General features: G+C 48.4%; 1 protein-coding gene across 1 annotated transcript in view; it reads right to left on the bottom strand.

Moving 5' to 3' along the window:
• LOC101648271 (myosin VIIA and Rab interacting protein) overlaps positions 1-25070 on the bottom strand; it is a 349534-nt gene that overhangs the window by 92707 nt on the left and 231757 nt on the right. Inside the window, exons 4-5 of the mRNA XM_004708673.2 lie at positions 9350-9486; positions 570-650 (exon numbers count right to left, since the gene is read on the bottom strand). Coding sequence (XP_004708730.1) covers positions 570-650; positions 9350-9486 — 218 coding nt within the window. The remainder of the gene's footprint in view (positions 1-569; positions 651-9349; positions 9487-25070) is intronic.

The raw sequence follows: 25070 nt of genomic DNA, 5'->3' as shown, positions 1-25070 counted from the left end.
TCCTCTGGTCTAGCCAGACTTGCAAGGTAGAATTGGGATCATGATAGTGGGTGGGGAGGGAGCATTTAAGAATTCGAGGAAAGTTGTATGTTTCATCGCTGCTATACTGCACCCTGATTGGCTCGTCTCCTCCCTGCGACCCTTCCATAAGGTAATGTCCCATTGCCTCCACACTCCCCGTCATTCACAAGGATATGACTTTTTGTTCTGATGATGCCTGATGCCTGATCGCTTCGACACCTCGTGATCACACAGGCTGGTGTGCTTCTTCCCTGTGGGATGGTGGTTGTCTCTCAATGGCAGGAGAACCCACATTGGCTGAATGTAAAGTATCATGGGTGGGTGGGGTAGTGAACATTACCCCAGGGATCACCTCTTGGATAGACACTCCCCTCTTTTCCTCCTGGACACACACACACAGGGTAGTAACAAGAAGTGATGCGGAGACTCCCACACAGCAACGAACCATCGACTCAGGGGTTACCGTGCACCCCGGAGACCCTGACAGCATCTGAAGGCACTTCCGTTCCTCCCACTTGCCATCAACCGCGAGTCTTAAGCAACCTCACCTTCTGACTGCCTATAGAAGGTTGAATCGCTGCCTGAAATGCTTTCTTCATTTTCCAAGCTGGCCTCAAAGAAGCTTCCTCCTGGGAGAGAGAGAGAGAGAGAGAGAGAGAGAGAGAGAGAGAGAGGTAGGAGTATCCAAGATCTTCAGTGAGCACTGGTGTACCGTGCATGCCAATGACTGGCTAAACTGCCACCTTCCCCCTGGAGGGAGTTTGCCTTTCAAACAGTGCTAGGAACCCCTGGGTCCCACCATAATGCAAATATGTTTTAACTATCACGTCTTTTTTTTTTTTTTTTTAAACTCACAATGACCCTTCTTTCAAGGCAATACTGGAGGTCGAACATGGAACAAGGGATTGACGTCTGAGGATACAAGTTCAATTCCCAGATCTGTCAATGATGACTTATGTGACCTTGACCAAGTTACTTAAGCTGTCTGACTCTCCGTTCCCTTACTAGGAAAATGGGGGTACCAATAGAACTCCTCTCCTCCCTCCCCGAGATAGGATGGAGCTTTGTGTAGCTGGTATTTAGTTAGTTACAACCCACAGCATCAACCCACTGGAGGCCTTCAGCTCAGGACTTCGTTGTTCCCATCCTTTCCACAGAAGAGTCTATGTCTAATGAATCCAGAGGGAGGCAAAGCAAGTCATGCTATTTGATCTTCAACAGTCTCAATGGCTGATCTTTGATCTTCTCCAAATCAAACATGTAACCCCGGTCTTAATTCCAGGCCAGGGAAAAGCAGTTGGTTAAACTCTGTTTAAGTTGTTGGGTTTAACTCTCCCGGCATATTCATTCATTCATCCAGTGGGCCATCAAAGGGGGGAAGGATGACTTCAAACAACAAAATCATTGCGTTCTGAGGATCCAAACAGTGGCTGCACGGAGCATCAAACTCAAACCAGGGTTGACTAAAATGCTGGTCAGAATTACTTTTTTGGCCAGAACTCCAAAAATAACTAAGCTATATGTCTTGGCTCAAATAGAGGCACATGACATGCTGCCATCCAAGCTCAACGTAGGCCTCCACATGCACATGCCCAGTTTCTTAGAAGGGCGGTTCCAGGGTTCCTTGCAGGAACTCGCCAGGCACTGGCGGTGGTGGGGTCAGTAGCACACTGCAGTCACTATGTCCACCCTCCATGGGTAATCCTACGGTGACTCAGCCCGACTGCAGGCCACTCAGGAAGACAGGCACGCTCGCTCTGTTTGTGCTTTCTGACCAGACTCCAGACCTCTCATCCACTTTTCCTAGCTCTGCCGGCAGAATAACCTTGGGTCCCAATTAGGAGGCATGGTGGTGCAATTGTTAAGAGCTCAACCCCAAAGTCAGTGGTTCAAACCCAACATGGGAGAAGATACCTGACAATAGAGTCCTGCAAAGATTACAGCCAAGGAAACTCTGGGGGTGGGGGGGTGTCGGGGGGAGCAGTTCTCCTCTGAGGTCACTATGATGCATAATCACACAATAGTAATAGGATAGGGAATATTCTAATACCAATTTCATACATCTAATGCAAACATTTCACAGTGGTATAATGACACCCAGTATGTACCGGTTCACCCATACCCAGGACCTCCTACCACGGGCCTGGGCTTTGGGCTAGGTGTTCAGGGTAACCTTGGTGAGCACAGCCTGAACTCCCTCTCACTGCTCGGATGAACTTGATAATTCCATGGAGGAAAAGTCATTAATCACAGATGTCTGCAAACAGGAAATGACAGGCATGCTAGGTGCTCAGCAGTGGTTGCCAGTGCAGTCAAACTGTGTGGCAAGAAGACTAACCCAGCCAAGGGGGAAGGGGAAGTGGGCAAACACGCAAGGCCAAGGAAACAGCAGGCAGAGACCAGCAGTGGGTGGCAGGGTGCCTCCGAATTGCCCAAAAGGGACCCTGTGGCTGGGCTGTGGAGAGGATAAACCTGGGAGGAGCTGGTCCCCAGGACATTGACCACACAGGCCACCACAGCCACGTCAGGGTTTGGGGCTTTGTCCATCAGCTGGGTGAAGTCATTAAAGGTTTCACAGAGGGGACCTGTCAGATCTGTGCTCCTAAATGTGAATGCATGTGTGTGTGTGTGTGTGTCCGGAAGAGGCAGAGGTAGGTGGAGGGTGAGGGAGGAAGGGCAGGAGATGGTAGCTAGGAGTGTAACCTGCTTTCTGGAATGTACCTGTGAGGGTAAAAGAGATGGCCAGGGAGTTGGGCAGGGAGGGAACTGTGTGGGAGGCATTTAAGTGCGTTTACGAATTGCTAGGGAGGAGCCTGGGGAGCTGGAGGACTGTGGAAGGTGGGCAGAGATCAGATACAAAGGGCACAGGGACAGGGCAGGGAAAGGCAACAGAGTAGGGGCAGCAGCCTCTGCTGCAGGCTGAAGCTGGCGCATGGCTACGTAGAGCTTGAGGCATGTCTATGTGGAAGGCAGGAGGGGAGGGGCCCCTGTGTACATGGCATCTACCCTGGGAAGAGAGAGTTCAGCTGTCTGCTGGGACAACAGGGAGGGGTGGGAGGGAATGTGAGGAGAATGGAGACATTGGGTGGCGGGAGGGGGGACTGAGCTGAACAGAAGAAAAGTATTGGTTTTGCACGGCTTGTGTCAATCTGGGTTGACAAGAGAAACAAATCCAGAGGCACTCGAATATGTGTATAGGAAAGAACTTTATAGGCAGGAGAAATTGAATATTGAGAAAACGCCTCAGCCCAGTCCAGATCAAGTCCTTAATTCTGATATTAGCCCATACGTCCGATACCAATCTATAAAGACCTCTTCCGACTCACTAAACACATGCAATGACGCCAAATGCAGGAAGATCACAGGCCAGTGGGTGGAAAGTCTTGTGGATCCAATGGTGGTGGAAGCATCTCAGTGCTGGCAGGGGTCTCCTCGTGGCTCCTTCAGCTCAGGGCAGCAGCCTAGCTCCATGTGTCTTCTCAGCGTGTGTCCCGCCTCCAGCGAGCTATTTATCTCCTTAGTGCCTCCAAATGAGGTCATCAAGCTGCAACCTGATTGACAGGCTAGACTCCACCCCTTCACTCTTAAGTCTCAACTTGACAACAGATGATGTCACTACCACAGGGGTCAATCAGAGGGACTGAGCTGACCAGAAAAAAAGCACTGGCTTTGCACGACTTCAGTTTTGTGTGGGTCTAATGCCTCTTCCTTTCTGTTCACCTTTAAGTTTAGGGGTGAGCACTTCGGGGGTCATTTGGGATGACGTGGTTACCTCCTCCCCCCACGTAAAGGGCAGGAAGTGCTGGGATTATTCTGGAACGTCCTAGTGCTGCAGCCAGCCTACACCCAGCGGCTGTTGTTCCCGAGTTGCAGGAACCTCTGATTTCAGGTGGCTCGGCGTTTCCAAAGACCACCTTCACCATCAAATTCCAGAAGAGAGACTCTTCCAAAAGCATGCACAGAAACAGAGGGTGGTGACAGGAAATTGAAGCAGGGACTACTATATATTTTTTCTGATTGATTCAGTCATTAACTCATTTATGATTGATCTCGCTGTTGAGAGATTCTTTGTATTAGTCACAGCTGCTTCGGTTTCTCGTGTTCTGTGTATTTTCCAGGCGGGTCTGTCCGGTGATTCAACGGGGCACTCAGCCCCGTCTGACAAACGATCACGCGTGCGTTTCTATTGTGTTTCTCTAATGCCATCGGGACACTGGCTTTGAATTGGCAAAGTCTTGCCTGTTTTGCCACTGAGGTGTTTCTCGGTCCTTAGATCAGGTCAACACCTAGTAAGTGTTCAATAAATGTTTTGAGGGAAAAGAATACACCTTCTGTATCGCCGATAGAGTTAACGAGCCTCTCCTGGCCGCCTGAGAGGGCGCAGGAGAGGAGGAGCCAGGTGCTCATTCAGAGAGCTGGAGTAGGACTGATGGCAATATCAGTTGTGCGGGTCATGAGGCTTCTGTGAGCAAAATAAAATGCCGGGGGGCACTAGTCCACTTTGCTTACGGTGCTGGTGAAGAATATTGAAAGTACCACAGGCTGCCGAAGGAACAAAGCTATCTATGTGCTCTGGAAGAATGACAGTCAGAGAGCTCCTTAGAGGCAAGGCTGGCGAGACGCCATCTCACCCACTACGGACATGTTGTCAAGAGAGACCAGTCCTGGAGAAGGACATCATGCTTGGATGAGAAAGAACAAGACCCTCGAGGAGATGGATGCACACATTGGCTGCAACAACGGGCTTGGACATGAGAACCCGTGAAGGGGGCACAGGACCACGCCGTGTTTCATTTTGCTGTGAGTCGGGACACGTGTCCACACACGGCGGGAAGTGCTGCAGGTGAAGGAGCTCTGCGTGGGAAGTCCTGGTGCACGGCACGGCGGTCACCTAGCTGAACATGAGAAACTCCACGTTGTTTCAAACTGCCTGTAAGCTCTGCTAGCGGTTAGCCTCCCTTCTCCTCTTCCCTCTTCCAACTCTCCCAACAAGACCTGGACTCTTCCGAGAGGTCTCCAAACCCTGCCTGCCCAGATAGCAAGAAATGTACACGATCTTAAAAGACCACGAACTAGCATCTGCACCTGTGCTGTGTCCTGTTACCCTGCCAAGCAGATAAGAACATCACAGCTAGAATAGCCCTCTCTTGAACCAGCCTCCTATTTTAGACTATAACCAGTTTGGAATTTCTTTGTCCTGGACCGAGAGGTTTGCAGGCAGTAGCCTACTGCTCGGTCCAGTGGTTTTTTTGTTTTGTTTTAATTTATTTAATAAATCATTTTATTGGGGGCTTGTACAACTCTTATCACAATCCATCTATCCACTCATTGTGTCAAGCACATTTGTACAGTTGTTGCCATCATCATTCTCAAAATGTTTTCTTTCTACTTGAGCCCTTGCTATCAGTTCCTCATTTTCCCCTCCCTCTTCCTCCCTCCCTTATGAACCCTTGATAATTTATAAATTATTATTGTCTTTTCATGTCTTGCACTGTCCAATGTCTCCCTTTACCCCCTTATCTGTTGACCATCCCTCTGGGAGGGGTTATAGGTAGGTCATTGTGATCGATTCCCCTCTCTCCCCCCACCTTCCTCTTCCCCTCCTGGTATGGCTACTCTCAATATTGGTCCTGAGGGATTTATCTGTTCTGCGATTCCCTGTGTTTCCAGCTCTTATCTGTACCCATGTACATCCTCTGGTCTAGCTGGATTTGTAAGGTAGAATTGGGGTCATGATAGTGGGGGGAGGAAGCATTAAAGAACTAGAGGAAAGCTGTATGTTTCATCGGTGCTGTACTGCACCCTGACTGGCCTGTCTTCTCCCTGCGACCCTTCTGTAAGGAGATGTCCAATTGCCTTTTAAATTATTAATAGAGTGGTGTGGTTTCCAATAGCACAGGCTCTGCCCACAGCGGATGCTGCCTATTACATTCTCACAATCAAAACAATTGTGCTGATGTGCGGCGGTGTGGCTTCCCTAATAGAATTCTCCTCATTTATGCAGGAGACCAGGTTCAGTTCCTGCTGATGCACCTTATGTGAAGCCATGGCCTATCTGTCTTTCAGGGGAGACGTGTATGTGGGTTTGCTGTGATGCAGTGCTTTGGGACAAGGCACCTAGGAGGAAAGGCCTGGCACTCCGTTTATGTAAGGATGCCAATCAAACCCCAGGAGCACAGTGATCTGCTCTGAAAATGATGGGGCGGCTAGCACAGGGCCAGCCAGGCTGTGTTTCGTTCTTCTGGGCTCCGTGATTCCAAGATCCCACACCACCCGCTGGGGTTGACGTCGGAGCCATCTTCCTCAGAAGGTGGCTGAGCTCATTGTAGGAACGTTCAAGCTTGTGAGGTGGTCAGCCTTGGCTATACCTTCAACCAAGGCCGGGGAATGACCCCCCCCTCTTACAGTGGGGCTCCGGGAGTCATTGGCTGGGGATGAAGGATGGTCTCCGATACTGGGATCATTTTTCAAAGGTGATGCTAACATGCAGGCAGGATGGAGCATAGCAGGGACAGCTATATAAAAAGTGTGAAAGGTGGTGGGTTCAACCGAGGTCCCCCCCCCCCCCGCCCACCCCGCAGCACTCTAATACAACCAGGAGCCCCTTTCAGGCCTAGGGGCTGCCGATCCACACTTGAGGTAGGACTCCACCTGCTGGTCAAGTGTAGCCTAAGTTCCAGCTTTTCACGATGACAGCTTTCCGAGTATCACCTTAAAAACCTGTCTCTGGTCGGCTGGTCTTCATGCTTCTCCCAAAGAAATAATTTCCGTTGAAGTGAAGATCACATTGAAATCATGTGAAAGTAACTGATTTTGAATATGTTTGTAGGGGGTTTTGGTACCCATAAAATGCTTGGAAGGTCAAACAAGCACAATATTGAGACCCAAGGAGTGCCAGCAAGAGCCATGGGAGGTAATGGGTTATGTGTTGGGCTGCTAACCCCAAGGTCAGCAGTTCAAATCCACAGCCTCTCTGTGGGCAAAAGAGGAGGCTTTCTGCTCCCATGAAGAGTTATAACCTTGGAAACCCACTGGGGCAGTTCTGCTCCACCCTACGGGGTCACTCCGAGTTGGGATCTACTCTGTGGCAGGGAATTGGGTGTTACTTGATCACTTCCATACCACAGTCCACCAGGAGTGGCCACTTTACAAACCTTCACCTGCCTGCAATCTAGGACGTGCTGGGGGGGGCAGGCTCCCAGAAGGATGTAGGGTGCCCAGCACCTCCATTGGCTTCAGTTGTGGCAGGCACTTATTCAGAGCCAAGGCCCCTTCTTTGACAAGGACACATGTACATTTCAACACCCTTAAAATGCCCACCTTGGGATTCACTTGCTCTCTCTCCACCAGTGGGGCCTCGGGGTCAAAGGGAGAGAATTCACTGTGTTCCAACAGCTGACTTCTTCACTTGTTTTTCCTTCCTCAGTTGGGCTTAAAGCAGCAGAGATTTGAATTTGGTGACATTGAAGAGGGTCCAGGGAGCACGCTCAAAGATGTACAAGAGATCAGAGGATGGGGTACACATGAGTAAGTCATTTTCAATCTTGGGCTATCTCTTTGGGTTGGAGAAACCATTGGCTGGGAGCACTGCTTCTTTTAAAACTCCATTCTTAGAGCCTTTCTTTTTTGAAATGTAGTTAAAAAAAAGAAAAATAAGAATACTAAAAGGAAACCTTTAGCAGGGCTTTCTTAGCGACAGGCTTCCTGAGCAGTTTGAAAGACAGTTTCTAACAACGATCACAGAAGGCACTAATGATTTTCTCTGTCTAATGTCGCTGTCCCATTTCCTCCCATGTCTAAGTGGCTGGCATATTTTTAGATAAGCCACAACCAGAGACTTTATTGAGAATACAACAACGTACAATAATGACGGCTAAACACAACCCTTCCAAACGAGATGGAAGGAACTTTTTTCTTCTTCTCTCTTCCTGATTCTTGTGGATAAAAAGCATTTACCTGTGTCAGCAAAGTGGTCAAAAACAAGCAAACAATCTGCCTCTAGACAGAATTAATGGCTGCAGCATTGGAGGATATAAGGGCCCCTAGTGGCACGGCTGGATAAGTGCTGGACTGATCACCCAAAGGTTGGCAGTTCAAGCCCTCCTGTCCCTTTGTGAGAGCCTGATGAGGCAGTCTGTTCCCATAGAGATGGACAGCATCAGAACTCTTGTAGGATCACCACGAGGCAAAATCGCCGCAACGACACTGGGTTTGAGTGTTCATTTTTCGGTTTACCGGAAGAAAGGATGTTCCTATTCTCACACTCAGTTGTGATGGTGAACTTGCCGTCATTTCTAATTCTAATGAACGGTGCTGTCTTACCTGCGGCACAACACCACAGGTCAAGTTCATTCTTGAAGCTCGCTGGGAGGGAGAGGATCATTTCCTGACTCTCCTCTGACATCAAAGGTTGGGTCTGGTCACAACAGACTGAGTAAGGGAGTCCCAGTGTCGGGAGCACAGCGTCTGGGCACAAACGAACGAAGATGATGTCCCGGTTTGACTGCCTGGGAGATGGTGGTCAGACACCTTCCAGCCCCGAGGCTGCCGTTGGTGGGTGCCAGTGGGTTCATTCTCACTCCCAGCCACCCCACGTGATGGAGAACTGGTCCGCAGACCTTTTATTTTTATCATTTTATTGGGGGCTCTTATAACAATCCATACACCCATTGTCTCCAGCACATTTGTACATAGGTTTTCAGGCTAGTTCTGATGGTGTAGTGGTTACGTATTAGGCTGCTACTCATCAGGTCAGCTGTTTGAAACCACCAGCTGCCCTGTAGGACAAAGACCAGGCTTTCGACTCCCCTAAAGAGTTAGCGTCTCAGAAACCCCAAAGGGCAGTTCTACCATGTTCTACAGGGTCTCGCAAAGGTCAGAATCAACTTTCTGGTGGGGTGCGGTGGTTTTGTTTTTGATTTGGATCGTGTTTCAGGGAACAGACATCTGCTTTTTCTCCCAAAGAACCACTGGATGGGCTCAAATTGCCTAGTTGTTGGTTAGCATCTCCATACCCAGCCATGGGGTCACCAAGACTCCTTACTCTCCAGGGAACCAGAAGGAGAATGTTCACTGTCTCCCAGGCATACATTGGTAATCCACGCTCCTCCCATATCAACCCTAACCACATGAAGGAGTTGGAACCAAAGGAGCCCAACTTAGTGTATGGCATCTGTCCTTCCCCTTCTGCTCCTCAGGAGAAGCAGACAGTAAGACCATGTTTGCTCCTGTCATAAGAGAGGGTGCCCCAATGCCCAGGGCCTGAGACCGAAGACTTCTATCCCACCAGCCCACCGAAGACCGGTCCAGCAGCAGGCCGTCGGAGTACCTAGGACGTCGAAGCACCCTCCGCTCTCCAATCGGTGCTTCCTGTACAAGTTCTTCAGGACCTTGGCGCTGCCAAAGCGTTTGAAGCGACTCTTCACGTTGTTGTAGAACCACTCCAGGGACTGGGTCCTCAGAAGCCTGCGGGGGAAAGAGAAGCCAGAAGGTCTTTCCAAAGAGTCTACAGACCCTGGGAAGATGCCGGTGCAAACCAGCCACCCCTCTCTTCCCCCACCCCATGCCACAAGAAACAAGATGAGGAAATGGTGTGGGTCTTTGAAGGTCTTTGGATGGGGTGCAGAGGGACGCAGCGGGGAGCTGCAGAGGGCAGGGATATGCAAATCAACCACAAGTGGCCTCAGGTGGGAAACCACCTCTCCCACTGTCCAGTCTGTGCTGGCCCTCCTCCAGCCAAGCGGCCATCAGCTGCCATGACCTGTGTGACGGCCCTTGCAGAAAGAGCCTGCTTCCTGTCCTTCCTTCATACGCTCCCTGGTTCAGAATAAGGACCCCTCCCCCCACTGCCCAAGCTTCTGTTGTAAAAGCGACAACGCAGATCTTCCCGTGGGTCTGTTTGGGGTGTGCTAACACACGCTCCTCCCGGGCACTGTTGGCTGCAAGCCTACTGTGCGCTGACCGCACAGAGAGCAGTTCCCAGAGAGGCACGTGCTGCTCGGTCAAGGGCCAGAACAAAGCAGAGAGGAAGGCGCTCCGTGAGCCCACGAGATGGTCTGGCACAGGGGCTACAAGGGGCTCGAACATAAGAGCAATTGCGAGCATGGCGCAGGACCGGGCATTGTTTCGTTCCCTGGTACGGAGGTTGTTGCTACGAGTCAGAACGGACAAGCTGGCACCTAACAACAACAACAACACTGAAAACAGCAGCCATCGTACGACAGGGGCTCTCGGAGAGCAGCCAGGGATCAGAGAGGAAGTCGCCCTTCAAAACAGGCAGCAGAACTCCTTTGATTGATGGGTCCAATTTGGAGTTAACTGGCACAGAGGGCAGGACTGGATGATGAGCAGCATTCCGGAAGCCAATGAAAAGGTTGCACAGACAAAAGTGGGGCTCTTCATCCCCACACGAATGAGCAGCTGGCTCGAGAGGGATTTGTCAAGGTCCAATGAACTTGAACCATCTGCTTGGGGTAGACCTCAGGACCTCAGGATGGGGGTCAACACTCTGTAGTGGAGCTTTGCTTGTTTGGCACTGAGGGAGCCCACACGTTTGCCTACCCAATCCCACCCATGGGCCCGCCCCAAAAGCCTACCGATTGCTGCCTGGTCTACAAACTTGGAGCTCTCAGTTCCCCGCCCCTCTGCACCCCCACCACCCCCCATTCAAAGGGGAGGTCTACGGGAACACTAGGCTACTCACTGGTATTACTGACCTAGTTATTGGCCAAGAAGTTCTACTCTGATCACCTTTATTTTTTAAATTATTTTTGTTAGTTAATCATTTTATTGGGGGGCTCTTACAAATCTTATCACTATCCATCATTCAATGGTATGAAGCACACTCATGCACATGTTAGCATCAATGTTTCCAAAACAATTTCTACCTGAGCCCTTGGTTCTGATCACCTTTATTCATCAACCAAGTCATCTGTTTAAAAGAGCAGTCCTCAACCTGTGGGTCGAGACCTCTTTGGGGGTCAAATGACCCTTTCACAGGGGTTGCCTAAGACCATCGGAAAACAGATTTCCCATGGTCTTAGGTAGCGAGACACCACTCCTCTGTCTGTCTCCAGGCAGGTCCGCCCACATGTAGATACACCCACAGACCGGGTGTGAAGACTGTTCCCCATGCTACACCATGCTTCAAGACAAAATTTCATTTATTTGTCATTAGAAATAAATATTTTACAATATAGAATTGCAAATTGTTTTGGTGATGAATCACTATGCTTTAATTATGTTCAATTTGTAACAATGAACATACATCCTGCATATCAGATATTTACATGACGATTCATAACAGTAGCAAAATGACAGTGATGACGTAGCAACGAAAATAATGTTATGGTTGGGGGTCACCACAACACGAGGAACTGTATTAGAGGGTCGCGGCACAAGGAAGGTTGGGAATCACTGGTTTAAAAGATGGTAAGATGGCCTGGCATTACCAGCATTTGAAGCAATACAGCGGCACGAGGAGGCTCAAGATGAACGAATGGCAACAAAAGTGTTAGAAGTAAAGATGATCCCAGTTACCACGGAAAAGAACTTCACCCTTTCAAAACGGAATTGCTTCTGCTTTGAAGCGTGTGTGTGTGTGTGTGTGTGTGTGTGTGTGTGTGTGTGTGTGTGTGAAACTGTATGTTTTCGGTAACTGCAGGTCATTTGAACAGAATGAAAAGGAATCATTCTGAGGGAATATGGATTCTGACACCATCAATGGGACCCCGGACATCTCGAGATTCTCAGATGACGGGGTTGGTGGGGTGAAGCCCGGCCGGGCCATGCAGATTCATGCAGTCACACAGCCCCTACCAGTTGGCCGCACGCCCTAGATGTGAAGCGACCCATGAAAGCCCAGAGGCAGACCGTGTGGCTGGCTAACAGATGTCTAGGAATCACAGAAGGGTCAAACATGCCGAATGAATCCCAACAGAGTGACCTGTGATGGTATCACAGCCCCACAGCCAGGGTGATGTGAAAGTTCAGTAATGAGACGGCGAGTTCATGGGGATAGAAACTTTGAAGAGGATCCGAGGGCCAGTGCTGTCCCGAGAGACCACGCTTTTTAGTAGAGAGGCTGTCCTCCCCCTCTGGGGGCGGTGTTCTTCTCAGATGCTGAGTGGCTCGTGAAGAGGAGGAAGGAGCAGGAGCCATGCCTGGACTTCCTTCTGAGCACATGTGCGTAATGTCCCGGACAATGGCACAAACTCTAACCTTTAAGAGCTTGACAGAACCCTGGCTTTTGAGCTCCCTCCACCTGGAACGCTTGTTTCCAAGATACTGATGGCTCAATCCATCCCTTCACTCGGTGCTCTGTGCACATGTCGCCCCCTTGGAAGAACTTCCCTGAACTCACCGGCTAACATACCACCACCTACAACCTTTCCGTCCTCCCACTCAGATCTGCTCTCTCCCTATGTCTACAGAGTACTGTGCTGTACCTTATGTTTAATGAGATATTCCGACATAATGATAGGCTGTCGCATGTAACTTGTAGTGGTTACTCATTGGGCTGCCATCCACATGGTCAGTAGTTTGAAACCATGGATGTCTATATGGATTGGGATAAGAGTTGTACAAGCCCCCAGTAAAATGATTTTTTTAAAAATCACAGCCTTGGGAACCCTAGGGAGCAGTTCCCTAGCCTACAGGGTGACCATGTGTTGAACTGAGTCACAGTAACGGGTTCTCCCGCTGACAGGTGGCAGCCACACTCCTGGCTCAAGGACCACGGTGGGAGGAGTAAGGACTCCAGCATCTCACATAGTCTTGCTCCTCATACGGAGCTCGCTGCTTGCAGAAGGCCCTGCAGGTTGGGTGCAGGGCTGGGGAAACCTGGCTTGGCTCCTCGCCGGCTGGATCTGAGCAGTTCTTAGGTGTCGCGTCCTCCCTTCTTGTCAGTGGACTGTTTTCGCTATGGGACCCGTCTCGCCTTCCTGGGCAAAGCTTTAATGTGATCGTGATTTCAGCACTGTTCTTGAAATGACTTATGTCAATCCAGTCTGTCTTTCAGTGAGACTACTTGTTTGCAAGTTTGCTCGTGTTATAGGAAGAAAACAAATTAGAAAACAATTTGTACAACAAATGTCTTGGAGTGCTTTGTGTTTGCAGTGTGATGTTAATGTAGGTGGCTGTTGTTTTTCTTTTTAGGGAAACAGAACAGCGCTGTTAGAAACATTTCAGATGTTCCTAGGTATATGGTGGGCTATTTGCTTAAAATTTGAGGAGCTTAATGTGCAACAAGAGCAGTAACTGGAATTTTGGAAGGAAAGCATCCTGAGTAGATGCCAAGACAACAAGCCCAAGAATGAGATCTACAGTCTGTTCCCAGAGTCCTTTTTGATTTAGTCAGGGATGCGTCAAGCACAATGCCATTTCCAAAGTTATGAAAACTTCTTAGACATCGTCAAATACTGAGCCTGAGGCTTAAGATCATGATCTCAAGGGTCACCAAGGTCAATTGACTTAGCATAGTCTACAAAGACAATGATCTGCATCCTACTTTGGTGAGTAGTGACGGGGGTGAGGTGGGGGGATTGGGGGGGATGAAGGGGTTATCTTCAAAGCTTGTGAGTGGCCATCTAAGATACAACTATTGGTCTCTCCCATTGGGAAGAAAGAAGAGATAAGAAGATAAAAGGCACATGGAAACATTTAGTTCAAAAGATTTCTGGACCATGTAAACTTCGGTCTCCAAGACCCAGGATATCCAAAGGATTAGCTGGTGTCTGGCAACCAACTACCAACTGCTCTGAAAGGGATCACGTTAGGAGATCCTGGATCCAGTGGGAGAACATGTAGGACAAAACACGAAATGATAGACGACACCAGGCCCAGTTGTCAGATAGAGACCGGTGGAACCCCTGAGAATGTGGCCCTTAGTCACCCTTCAGTTCTGAAGATAAACTCGCCTCCATGGCTCATTTTTCAGCCAAACAATAGACAGGTCTGTAAAGAAAACAATAAGATGAGTGGGGTACTCATAGAACACCAGTGAAATCAACAACAAGTAACACTACATGCCTCACCGAAGAGAAGCAGGTCCAGTCACTGCATTAAAAACAAAAAACCACTGACTCGATTTTAACTCATAGCGACCCTACAGGACAGGGTAGAACTGCCCTGTGTGTTTCTGAGACTATAACTCTTTACTGGGGTAGAAAACCTAGTCATTCTCCTAAGGAGTGGCCAATGGTTTTGAACTGCTGACCTCGTGGAGAGCAGCCCAACACATAGCCACTACACCACCAGGGCTCCTAGTAGCTCTCACATTAGGGATGAGTTAATGAACTATTTTTTAACCAACGAGAGCAGGCTAACTTTTAAGTTGATCATTTTGTATGGCCCGGGAATGAGGTTATCTATATCCAAATGGCCCTTGGCAGGAAAAAAAGGCTTCCCACCCCGGCCTTAGAATAATCAATCATTTGAGCTCCAGGGGCAGCAGTTGCCCAGGGGCAACGTTCAGAAGGACTAGCAGAGAAGGCACAAAGGAGGCAGGAAACACACGGAGTAGGTGGGGTGAGTAGTGTTGCATTAGGGAAAGGCAGTGAATGAGGAGAAGCAAAATGTATATGAATTGCTGAGTGGATAACTGGTGATGTGCTCTGTAGACTTTCACCCAATTTATAATAAAAAGGAAAAATTAAACAAAGTCCTCCAAAAACATTTCAATATTATTCACACATGCAGTTCAATAGGTTCACCACATCCATCATACTGTGAGATGACCACCATGATCCACGTCCCCAAAACCCTGCCATCACCCATCACAGAATCTCCGTGTCTTCTGAGCAATGGCTCCCTGTCCCACCCCCCTGCTTGTCATGTCTAATAAACTCTGCTCTTCACAGATGTGCCCAGCCCAGGTATATCTCCCAAACGAGACTCTACGGTCTCTGTTTGATGGACACTTCACTTAGCAGCAAAGACAGGTGCTTAAATACTTCATTAAAACAGCACTGTTAACATATGCTAACTTGGGAGAAGAAGAAAGGCAATATACAAAAGAGTTTCAAAAGCTCTATGAAAATATGCCATCATCTTTTAATTCCATTGTGTCCCCCCCACCCCCCACAAACTGCTTGAAATCCCTTCATGCCCTTATAAAATAAAGAAGAGGTTTTTTTAAAAAAAAAAGTTCAGTGGAGTTTTCCCACAAAGACTTGAACTCAGAGAAGAGGTAAGTAAGAATCGGTTCTCAACCTGTGGGTCGAGACCCCCTTGGGGGTCAAATGACCCTTTCACAGGGGTCGCCCGATTCATAACAATAGCAAGATGACAGTGATGACGTAGCAACGAAAATAATTCTATGGTTGGGGGGTCACCACAACATGAGGAGCTGTATTGGAGGGTGGCGGCGTTAGGAAGGCTGAGAACCTCTGAGTTAGATAAAGCTTTCCTGGGGAGCTTAGGGAGGGTGTGTGTGTGTGTGTGTGTGTGTGTGTGTGTGTGTGTGTGTGTGTTGAATCTTGTTAGGCATTGCTTGGTTTTCAGGGTGGGATGTTTCCAGCATTCTGTGCTGGGACCCATGGACCTGGTCCAACTCCCATGGACACACCACCGCAGATGCTCAAGGAGGTGAAACTTCCTACGCCATCAAAACCTCATCCTGAACTCCATCCCAACCCTACTCCTTTTCTCCTGAAGCTGAGGAGAGTGTTCTGATACAGGTTGTTAAGGAGCTCCTACATAGGTATGACTGAACAAAACCGTGTTGCTCCGGGTTTTCATCTGTGAGGTCTATGTGAACTTTTTATTTTCATGTAATGTTTTCATTTGTGATGTTTTCATTTGTGCAATGTTTACATTCATGGCATCATACTGTGCATGGGGCCCGGAAGGACCAATCTTAGACTACATGTGTTACTAAAGGTAGGTCTGGTGGGTTCATTTGAAGACTTCTGTATAATCTTTCGCTGAGTACTTTAACCACCCATTTTCTTGGAAGGACGCCCCATCTGGTCCATCCTCCTCCCTACCCTGACCACCATGCTGTCACTCCCACGTGCCAAACAAGGTCTCACCTGGAGGGGTATCACTGTGCTCAGTTTCCACTGAGAGGTAGAGGGACTTGTCTACTGTGGGACGTCAAGAAAACTCAAATTGGAATGGTTTTCCTCCCGGGGAACTGAACCTTGGCTTTGTCTAAGGAGTTGTTCTTTCTCAGTGTGATTCCAAGGGGTCTGCCCAGCCGATTCTGGAAGGCATCATTCACTCGTTCCTCTAGGAAGGTGACCCCACACCAGCCTCCTGCCTCTGGCCCTCAAAGGACTTCTTGTCCTGACAATTGTATGAGCTCTTGGGGACAGATCCAGCCATGCACCTATTCCTAGATTTATTTCTGTCATCTGAGTCTTCATTTGCTCTTTTCCGGTCTTGTTTTCTGCCTCTTCAAGTACATATGAATACCAACCCTCATCAAAAAAGGTCCCCTCAAAATGAGGAGCTGATTCCAGGAGCCCAAGAGGAAAGCGAATTTTGAGAATGATGAGGGCAACAAATGTATAAGTGTGCTTTACACAACTGATGCATGTATGGATTGTGATGAATTGTATGAGCCCCAATAAAATGATTTAAAAAAGAAAAGGAAAAAAAAAAGGTTCCCTCTGGGGAGGAGTACAGTAGGAAGAATAAGAGTGCCACAAAAAAGTCTTATCAGAATTTCCCAAGACATGGGTTTGAGGAGACGTCTACCTGCTAAGAGATTGTGGGTTGCCCCAACAGGGCTCATGAGCCACTGAGAGTCACTCCATTGCAGCAACTGGTGCAGAACAGGCACCGTGGAACATGCATGGGAACACATGCACCTTTAGCTGGATCCCCAGTGCAGACCACAAGGCTGGCTTTCCTTGACACACCGATAACCCGCTTCTCTCACTCACCCTTTCCCAGTGCGGCAGGATGCAAGCTGCAATCCTGTGTCACAGACAGAGAACTCGACCTTCAAAGACTGCATGTAATCAGTTCTGACGGGGTTGTGATTGGTATAGTTTGAAAATTTGCCATTGATTACTTTTGGGGTGGTAAATATATACGTAACAAAACATTTACCATTTCAATATTCTCTGCAGGTACGGTTTGTGTCGCCCTCTTGATCTGTTGCCAAATTTTTCCATCCCTCTTTTTAAAAAAAAAAATCATTTAATTGGGGGCTCGTACAATTCTTATCACAATCCATACATCCGTCCATTGTGTCAAGCACATTTGCACATTTGTTGCCATCATCATTCTCAAAAAATTTGCTTTCTACTTGAGCCCTTAGTAACAGGTCCTCATTTTTCCCCTCCCTCCCCGCTCCCCCCTCCATCCCTCTTAACTGAGGCTCGCTGACCCCTCAATCATCAGTTCCTGCCCCTAAGGGAAACAGGACTGGGAAGAGAATGGTTGCGACCAAATTCTCTATGCTCATAATTAAGAGTGTGAAAGGCCAACTCTGGTGACAGCCTTCACGTTTGTGAGAGAGAGATGACTCCCAGGCACATCCTCCAGACTGAAAACCATCCCCACAATCTCCCGCCATAATGGTGCTACATGAAAGACGCCTCTTACAAGTATATGGCTACTCTCTGTGCACCGAAGGCTACCTGTCTCTAAGAGCAAATAAGGGCTGTCATTCTCCCCACTCAGAAAACAGTTGACTTCCCTCTGCCTGCCACCAATACTGGTCTTGGGTTACTCCCCCAATGAGCTCAGGGACATCTAGGGTTAAGACACTGCCCATCTTGCTAAAGTGTGGGATTGATGGGGCCCACATGCCCTGAGACTATATCAGCCTGTGGGAGAATACATTCGCTCTCTTTCTTGTTCCTGACTTCTGGAAAGGCGAGTGCCCTGCATGGTTGGTCCGTTGTCCTAGTTTTCCCTTTGATGGCACAATCGCTCCTCAGGACCCACTTGGTTGTAAGGCTGGATGGCACATGCTCCCTTCCGCCTACCCCTGGTAACCACTAAGACCTTTAGATCTGTAGGCTTTTGCTTTTTCTAGACATGAAGGTAAGACAAAAAACAAAACAAAAAAATAATGGTGATTGGGACCCCAGTTCACACATGAGTCAGTGGATCTCAAATGAAACATGTTTACACGTGTCTCTGTGCTCAGGGAATGGCTGTGGACCAGTCTCATGAGTAACGCACTTGTCTTACTCTTGTTAAAGTACCTTCACTGAAAAGCTCCGATGGAAACAGTGTGTCCCCAGGTGATCTGCAGGGCCAGTTAAATGCGAGGCAGAGAGGGCAACCTGAAGACTGTTGTGACGGGTTTTCTTTTAACTCCAAAAGGTGACCTCGATGACCCTTTCCTGGGAAAACCCAGTGTGACCACCAGGCCTTCTTAGAAAGTTTTAAGAACACTGAAAACTGTATCGGTGAGAAAAGGCCGGGCAAGTTGCATCAAGGAATTTCCCCCCCTCCCCAACAAGACCATGTCCCTGCTCATTCTCCCAGGGTGGCAAGGGCTGTCCTATAAGAATTACGCTGGGAATGTCCCCCATACACCCAATAGCCCTGCTCCTACCCCTGGAAGCTCCTTTATGTTTCCCAAACTCACAGGACGGTTCAAAGAAACACGATTTGAATCCCCCGAGGCTGACGAAACCACCGTTTTGACCTGGTGTGAATCAGAAAGCACAGCATTGCTGCGGATGGGTGGTGGTGGCGGAGGCTGTGGTTAGGGCTGTTAGGTGCCGTTGAGTTGGCCCCATCCCATAGCAGCCCTAGGGCCCGACGGAAGGAAACATGGCCCGGTCCTGCAGCATCTTCACAGTTGTTCTTTTGTCTGAGCCCATTGTCCCAGCCACTGGGTTAATCCATCTTGCCCCCAGTCCTTCCTCCTCTTTGCTACCTCTTTCCTTTACCAAGCATGAGGAAGGTGTGTTGTCCGGGGGACTAGACAAGCAAATCTAAACCAAACCAGTTGAGTCAATTCCAAACCATGGTGGCCCCGTGGGAACAGAGGACTGGGCCTCACAGGGTTTCCAAGCAGCTCACCAGCTCAGCAGCAGGTCCCACACCTGTTTTCCCTTTGGGTGGATTAGAACTAGCCATTTCTTGGTTCACAAGCTGAGCCCTTTGCGTCAGCCCGGGCCCCCTCATAACTGTCCACAGTTCTTTAAGGAGGCTTGCTAAAACCCAGTTTCCCTGGCCTTGCCCACAGTTTCTGATTCCGTAAGTTTGGGAGAGGTCTCAGGTCACCAGGTCATATGATGTTCTTGGTCCAAGAACCACACTTTGAGAATCACTGGGTACAAGCCTAGATCAGGCGTGCCGCCAAGAGCCCATGAGGACAATATTACTGGCCCAAAACCGTGGGGGACATAGCAGAATGCCCGTTCGGGTGTTGGGAAAATAAGCCTCCTTCGATCTTGCCAGCATGGAGGCCGTAAGGACTGAGTCAGAGCAATCGGATTTGAAAAGTCAAGAGGGACTGAGAGGCAGGATGGAAAACAACAGTGTTCGCACTGGGACCCCGGAGTATGTCACGGGGAATTTGCAGGCAGACAGGGTCAGGAGGCTGGACCTGTCACGTACAGTTGATAGGTGACAATTGCCATTAATGTCAAGTATCCTGCTAAGGCGGAGACCTGGCAGCAGACAAATAATAGAGAGGAAGAAGTGAGAAGAGGTCCTTGCGGCTGCTCTCAATCGGATGACGTCTGCTCGGGCCAAGCACAGTGCCGGGCCTGTCACTGGCCCTTTCTCTAGTTCTTGCAGCGGTCAGAGGTAGACCGGCACCAAGATCACTCTGCTAGGGAGTGGCCGGGTTGAGATTTACATCCAGCTCTGTCGGGGCAACATCCCACACGACGCCCTGGTCTGATGTGAGAACATTACCCCGTCCTTCTTGGGTGTTCTAAGTCCTAACAGACTCGTCCTACACCGTCTTCACAATCCTCGCTGCTAAGGGGTCTTTTCTTCTTCCAGAAGAGATTTCATTTCTTTTGTTCTTCTGGAAGTCCGGGGTACTTTCAACATTTTTGCCAACCCATAATCCCAAGGCATCAATTCGTCTGCAGTCTTCCTGATCCGTGGTCCAATTGGCACACACATAGGAGGTGACCGAGAACACTGTGACGTGGGTCAGGCGGACCTTAATCCTCAAAGTGACCTCCTTCACTTTTCAGCCCTTTAAAGAGGTCTTGTGCAGCAGACCTCAAGGCAAGGCATTGCTTTATTTCTTGACTACCGCTTCCGGGAGCATCGATTGTGAATGTGAACAGGATGAAATCCTTGACAACTTCAATCTTCTATTGATCAGGATGTCACCCGTTGGTCTAGTCGGGCGGATCCTCGTTTTCTTTACACTGGGAGGCACTTCATACTGAAGGCTCCCGTCCTTGGTCGCTTGGCAGCAGGTTTTGGCAAAAGTGACCTGTGGGATTTCTGAGGCCAGGCCTGGAGGGGTAGTGCACTGTCCCGGAGGCTGTTGTGAAAGAGGTGGAGCTATCTCATGAGGGTCAGGCTGCAGAGACCACAGAGGATGCCCAGGGTACAAGGAAGGAGGGAGAGGCTGTTGGCCCCACCTCGGCTAGCCCAACCTGAGGCCCCATTTTCAAACGAACAAACTGCCCGTGCTTGACAATGTCTCCTGGCCAACAGACAACCTCAAAGACTGTTTAATTTACTTCAGTTTACTGAGACTTCTGTCACGAGATGGCACAGGGACTGGTCTGGTTAACACCCATCTCAAGGCCACTTTTGAATTCGGATAAGACTGTACTAAGCCAAGAACCATATAAGTCAGTGTTAGGAGAGCCACACGGGGTGCTGATTTGTATTATACCTTGTTGATGCTGCAGACTGTTTAAAACTATGTCAGGTGACACTTCCATGGGCTGGAACTGTCAGACTGCATCACCATCCTGTCAGTGGAAGCATTTTGCAAATCAGATGTACTCCTAGGAAGGATGTGTCCTCTGATGGCAAATTCAAAGCATAAAGATCCTCTATGGAAATGTTAACAGCTCCGTTTCACGTGGGCAGGAGGACACCTAGAATCTTAATTCGTATTTGGTGCGCCCTTTTCCCATAGGAACTGACTCGCTTTCACGCAGTAAGATTCACGCATTTCCAGTTTGTTTTCAGTCTGTTTCCAAGTGCAGGCATTTTGGTCATCTCTTGCTGCGGTTTACATTCATCCACAGGCATTCAAAGATACTCCCAGGCATTGTCATTTATGCTTCTCAACCAAAAAGGAGATATGCAAGGAAGTACATTTTAAAAATATTATTGGTGCTTTTGCATCCATTAAATCTAGGAAAATAGAATGAGAGTAAATTCTGTGTTTATGTAAATAAACAGTTTAAACTTGATGTTGTGAGTTTCATTGCATCTAAACTTGTTTGGATCGTCTGTAAAAATGAGCCATTACGACGACATAAATGCACGTATGTAGGGGTGCACAGTTTTTCATTCGTCTCCGGCTCCAACAGACCTGAGCGTGGTACTATCAGGTCCTACTTTATTTTACATGCTTACATTTTGCGCATTAGGAATTTTTGTTTTTACATCAAGCTTCAGTTTGAAAATCATAGCATCAAAATGTGATTCATATTGATGATTGAGGTTTGGGGCACACTCTTAGTTCTGCACCCAAGGCAAGGGTCTTTCTTACTCTCCTCTAATCCTAATCCTATCCCTGACTCAGGGGCGCCCTCTTGGCACCTTTGGCCATGTGTTCTAGTGCTCCATGATGACAGTGGGGGGTCTGGTGGGAGAGAGCTAAGGTGGTAGAGAGGGCAGCAGAGTCTTGTGAGGCAGAGGACCCCAGGAAGTAGGTGGTAAGAAAGAGAGCACAGTGGGTATAGGTAGTAGGGTAGCAGAGCTCAATGGGTGTGGCAGTATGAGAACGTACTGGGCCTTAAGGTGCAACAGAGAAGAAGCATAGCAGTTATGTCATCTCCTGTCAACTTGAATGAAGGGGTTGAGTCTAGCCTGTCAATCAGGCCATAGCCAATGAGGCCTCTGTGTGGGCATGGCCTTCTCCTGAGGATTCTGGGAACTCCTGTCTTCCTCCCTGGAGACGGGGCACACACTCTCTGCTTCACATTCCTGATGACAAGCCACATGGAGCCACACTGATGGCAGCCAGAGCCCTGGAGATGCTTCCACTGCCACTGGATCCACAAGACTTTTCACCCACTGGCCTGTGATCTTCCTGCATTTGGCATCATTGCATGTGTTGTGTGAGTCTGAAGAAGAATTTATAGACTGGCATTGTACATATGGGCTAATATTGGACTTATGGACTTGATCCAGACTGGGCAGGGATGTTTTCTTAATATACACTTACTCTGTAATATAAAGCTCTCTCTTACACATATGTGAGTGTCAATGAATTTATTTCTCTAGTCAACCCATCTAACACAGGGAGCAAGATAAAATAAAACACAGATGGCACTGATTATTTGAGAATTGTACTTGAAGCTTATGAGTGTCCTAGAATAATCAGAAACCAGGAGGTCTGGGGTGGGGAGAGATATGCGCGAAAGTAGGGTTTTGCATCAGCAGGTAGGGACAAAACTCTGGAATTCTGCTATCCAAGAACAGTCTGTTGCTATCCATAATGCTTTAAGGGAAGGAAAACCTCTACATGGGTTTTACTGACAGTGTGAACGCACCCGACAGTAAAGAGCACAGCACATTATGGATAACACGACAAAGAGTGGAAATTCCAGAACACTTAATTGTGCTCATTCTCTGTGTGTGTGTGTGGTGGTGGGGGGGGTGTTTGGGGTTTTTGTGGTGCTCATTCTTTACCAACTTGCAATATGCAGATTATTCAACCTTGCTTGAGGAAATGGAAAGAATTTAAAACACTTCCTGATGAAAGTCAAAGACTTTGCATTCAGGTACAATCAGTTTGGATTGTTCCTGAATAAGAAGGAAAAGAAAAATCTCACTCCTGAACAAGTAAACATAATGATAAATGAAGATGAAATTGGAGTTCAATTTCTTCTATGTGGGTCAGCAACCAACACCTCTGGAAGCAGAGTAAAAGATCAAGCAGTGCATTGCATTGGGAAAATGTCCTTCAACATACCTCTTTAAAGTTCTTTAAAAGAGAGCTATAGCTATAGGCATGTACACATGTAAATGTAATTTATAATGAAAGAGATAGAGACCAATGTGCATATATTTATATGTTAAGTATTAAGATAGCAGACGGACTTTGGGTCCCTACTCAAGGCCTCCATAAACACAAGAACACTTTGTTCCAATAACCTGGCACTCTGTGATACTTGCCTTCCCAACACAATCACTGAAGATGAAATGGTTGCATAAGCAAATGTGGTGAAGAAAGTGGATGATGCCTGGATATCGAAAGATAGAGTGTCTGGGGTCTTAAATGCTTGAGTAAACCATCTAGCTGGGAAGCAAATAAGCCCAGATGGAAGAAGTACAGAAGCCTGTGTGATCACGAGGTGTCAATGGGATCAGGTATCAGGTATCAAAAGATCCCAAACAATTATATCAATGTGAATGAGGAGGGCTGCAGTGGAGACCCAAAGCCCATCTGTAGACAAGTGGGCATCCCCCCACAGAAGGATTACAGGGAAGAGACAATTCAACCAAGGTGTAGTATAGTACCAACAAAACACATATTATTCCTCTAGTCCCTAAATGCTCAACAACACCCCCCCCCACCCCAATGACCCAGTTCTACCTTACAAATCTGGCTAGACCAGAACACACACTCTGGTACAGATGGAGCTCTCGGTACATGGGATTCAGGACAGATAAAACCCTCAGGAAGAAGAGTAGCAGGAGTAGCGATGTCATGAGGGAGGGGTATGGCGGAGGGTGGGGGAAGGGTGAAGAAGGGAGAACCCATCACGTGGTTGGATATACAGCCCACCATCCAGGAGGGTGGATAACAGAAATGTGGGTGAAGGGAAACAACAGACAGTGTAAGATAGGACATAACAATCATGTATAATTGATCAAAGATTTGCAGGTGGAGGAGGGAAGGGAAAAAAGCGGAGCTGACACCAACGGCTCAAGTAGAAAGAAAATGTTTTGGAAATGCTGATGGAAACCTATGTACAAGTGTGTTTAATATAACACAATGATGGATTGTCATAAGATTTGTATAAACCCCCCAATAAAATGATAAAAAGAGAACTGTAAGAGCCTCCCAAAAATGATTTTTAAAAATTTTTAAGTTCTTAAAAGCAGAGAAGTTACTTTCATGTCTGAGAAGTGGCTGACCCAAGCCATGGTCTTTTCGATTCCCTCCAATGCAAAGGAAAGGCAAACAGTGAAATCAGAAGCTCGGGGAGTCGACGCATTTGAACGGTGGCATTAGCAAGAAGTCTGAATGTGTCCTGGGCTGCAGAGAGTGGCTAACTCCGTTTTTAGAAGCGATGCGACCAGAAAGTTCCTCAGAACAATGATGGCAAGGCGTTGACTGTTTACTTGGGGCACATCTTCCGTAAGCTGGCAGTCATTAACAAATGGCATCATGTCTGTTGAAGCGTCCGGAACAAGGAGTCACCCTTGAATGAACTGGATTGACGACCAGTAGCCTCAGTAATGACCTCCAACACAGCCACAGTCATGACCAGCCTGCTGGCCCAGGTCCTGCCTCCTTCTCTAGGAGTCCGAGCCGACTGGACAGCAACTAACAAGACCATCATGAGAAAAGGCTGCTCTGAGGATGGTATTGCGCACGAATCTGGGCGTGGCTGTGTTGGGGTTTCCTCCATCTCATGGAGGAATTTCCTCTCCCATGTGGCATCCACCCAGTGGGAGCACCCATTCTCTTAGCAGCTCCTTTGGCTTCTGGGAGTTCGCTTCAGCGATCCCTTTCTGGTCAGCCCTCTCTAGGGAGGTGTGCAGCAGGCTAAAGGGGTGCGGGGAAGCACACCCTTTCTTCTGCTCCCTTTCAGTGCCACCAGCTTCCCTCCGCCCCCAGACAAGCTCCCAAGGAAGCGCATTTACTAGCAGAGCAGTTCAGTTGAGTGCGCTCACCTGTCTCTCTAGGGCCCGGGGTGCTGGTTTTCCCTGTGCGGTGGTGACACCAGCCTTTCGTGTTGAGCACTTTT

Source organism: Echinops telfairi, unplaced genomic scaffold (genome assembly GCF_000313985.2).
Source record: "Echinops telfairi isolate 266 unplaced genomic scaffold, ASM31398v2 ScPeMD7_4225;HRSCAF=4972, whole genome shotgun sequence".
NCBI lineage: Eukaryota > Metazoa > Chordata > Mammalia > Afrosoricida > Tenrecidae > Echinops > Echinops telfairi.
The sequence above is the reverse complement of the archived record's forward strand: the minus strand, read 5'-3'. Positions and strand labels throughout refer to the sequence as shown.